At 37.1% G+C, this 1,534-nt stretch overlaps 1 protein-coding gene across 1 annotated transcript; it reads left to right on the top strand.

The window, feature by feature from the left end:
- Positions 1–513: 513 nt before the first annotated feature.
- Positions 514–1,083, top strand: LOC100967399 (olfactory receptor 4K2-like). Its single transcript, XM_034937222.2, has one exon. The coding sequence runs from the start codon at positions 514–516 to the stop codon at positions 1,081–1,083; it is 570 nt and encodes a 189-aa protein (XP_034793113.2).
- The last annotated feature ends 451 nt before the right edge of the window (positions 1,084–1,534 follow it).

Here is a 1,534-nt window from a genome sequence, read left to right on the forward strand (position 1 = left end):
TGTGTATTATATAACTCGTTAAGTAGTATTCAGATAGGTATATAATTGTGTGGGCATGTGATGACTACAGCTCAACGTGTACTGATGCTGGTCAAAACCAAGAGGTTAAACTTTTCAGATTATATCTGGTAGCAACTGTTAAGTGATTCCCCCCAAAAATGTTTACCCTGAGAATTTTTAGTTGGATTCTAGTTAATCAATCTTTTAGCGAATGATAAGTTAATATGTGGTTGTAGAAATATCACATTTTCAAACTCTGTAATTTTGTTCCTTTTACAATTATAAAGCCGAGTCTGCAGATGAATGGAGGGGTTCAACTATTCCAGAGTATCTGAATTCATGTTACTTGGACTTACTGATTCTCCTGAACTCCAGATATTCTTTTTTGTGGTGTTTTCTGTCTTCTATTTAATGACCATGTTGGGCAACTGCCTGATTTTGCTCACTGTCCTATCCACCTCACACCTTCACTCTCCCATGTACTTCCTGCTCGGCAACCTGTCTCTCATTGACATGTGCCTGTCCTCCTTTGCCACACCAAAGATGATTATGGACTTTTTTGCTCTGCGTAAGACCATCTCTTTTGAAGGCTGCATTTCTCAGATCTTTTTTTTGCACCTCTTCACCGGGACTGAGATTGTGCTGCTGATCTCCATGTCTTTTGACAGGTATATTGCCATATGTAAACCTCTCCATTATTCAACAATTATGAGCCAAAGAGTGTGTGTTGAGCTTGTGGCAGTTTCTTGGACAGTGGGCTTTCTGCATACAATGAGCCAATTAGCTTTTACCCTCTATTTGCCCTTCTGTGGTCCCAATGTTGTAGACAGTTTTTTCTGTGATCTTCCTTTGGTCATCCAGCTAGCTTGTATGGATATTTATGTTCTTGGGATCTTCATGATTTCAACCAGTGGTGTGATTGCTCTTATAAGTTTTCTGCTTTTGCTCACCTCCTACATCATTGTTCTTATTACTGTCAGGGACTACTCCTCCACAGGATCCTCCAAGGCTCTTTCTACCTGTACAGCACATTTTATTGTTGTGTTAATGTTCTTTGGGCCGTGTATTTTCATTTATGTGTGACCTTCCACAAACTTCCTGGTAGACAAAATTCTCTCTGTTTTCTATACCATCTTCACTCCCTTTCTGAATCCACTTATCTATACTTTGAGAAACCAGGAAGTGAAGACAGCAATGAAGAAGAAACTGAATATTCAGTATTTCAGTCTTGGGAAAACTGCTCCGTGATACTTCATGCAATGAATAGAGATCTCCTTTGTGAGATATAATATCAACAGTTATGTTCTTAGAGCAATCAAAAAATTAAACTTAGAATTTACCTTTCAAATCATTTAGTTTAGATTTATGAAAAGAAGTCAGGGATAAGAAACGTGCGACATCTTTTTTTTTAATATATATATTTTTTATTATACTTTAAGTTTTGCGACATCTTAATGAAAAGTTAGCGCAGTGTTTACAAACCTTTTGAGTTATGGGTCTATTTGATAATCTGGTGAAATGTAAAGGTTATTTT

Source organism: Pan paniscus, chromosome 15, assembly GCF_029289425.2.
Source record: "Pan paniscus chromosome 15, NHGRI_mPanPan1-v2.0_pri, whole genome shotgun sequence".
Lineage (NCBI taxonomy): Eukaryota > Metazoa > Chordata > Mammalia > Primates > Hominidae > Pan > Pan paniscus.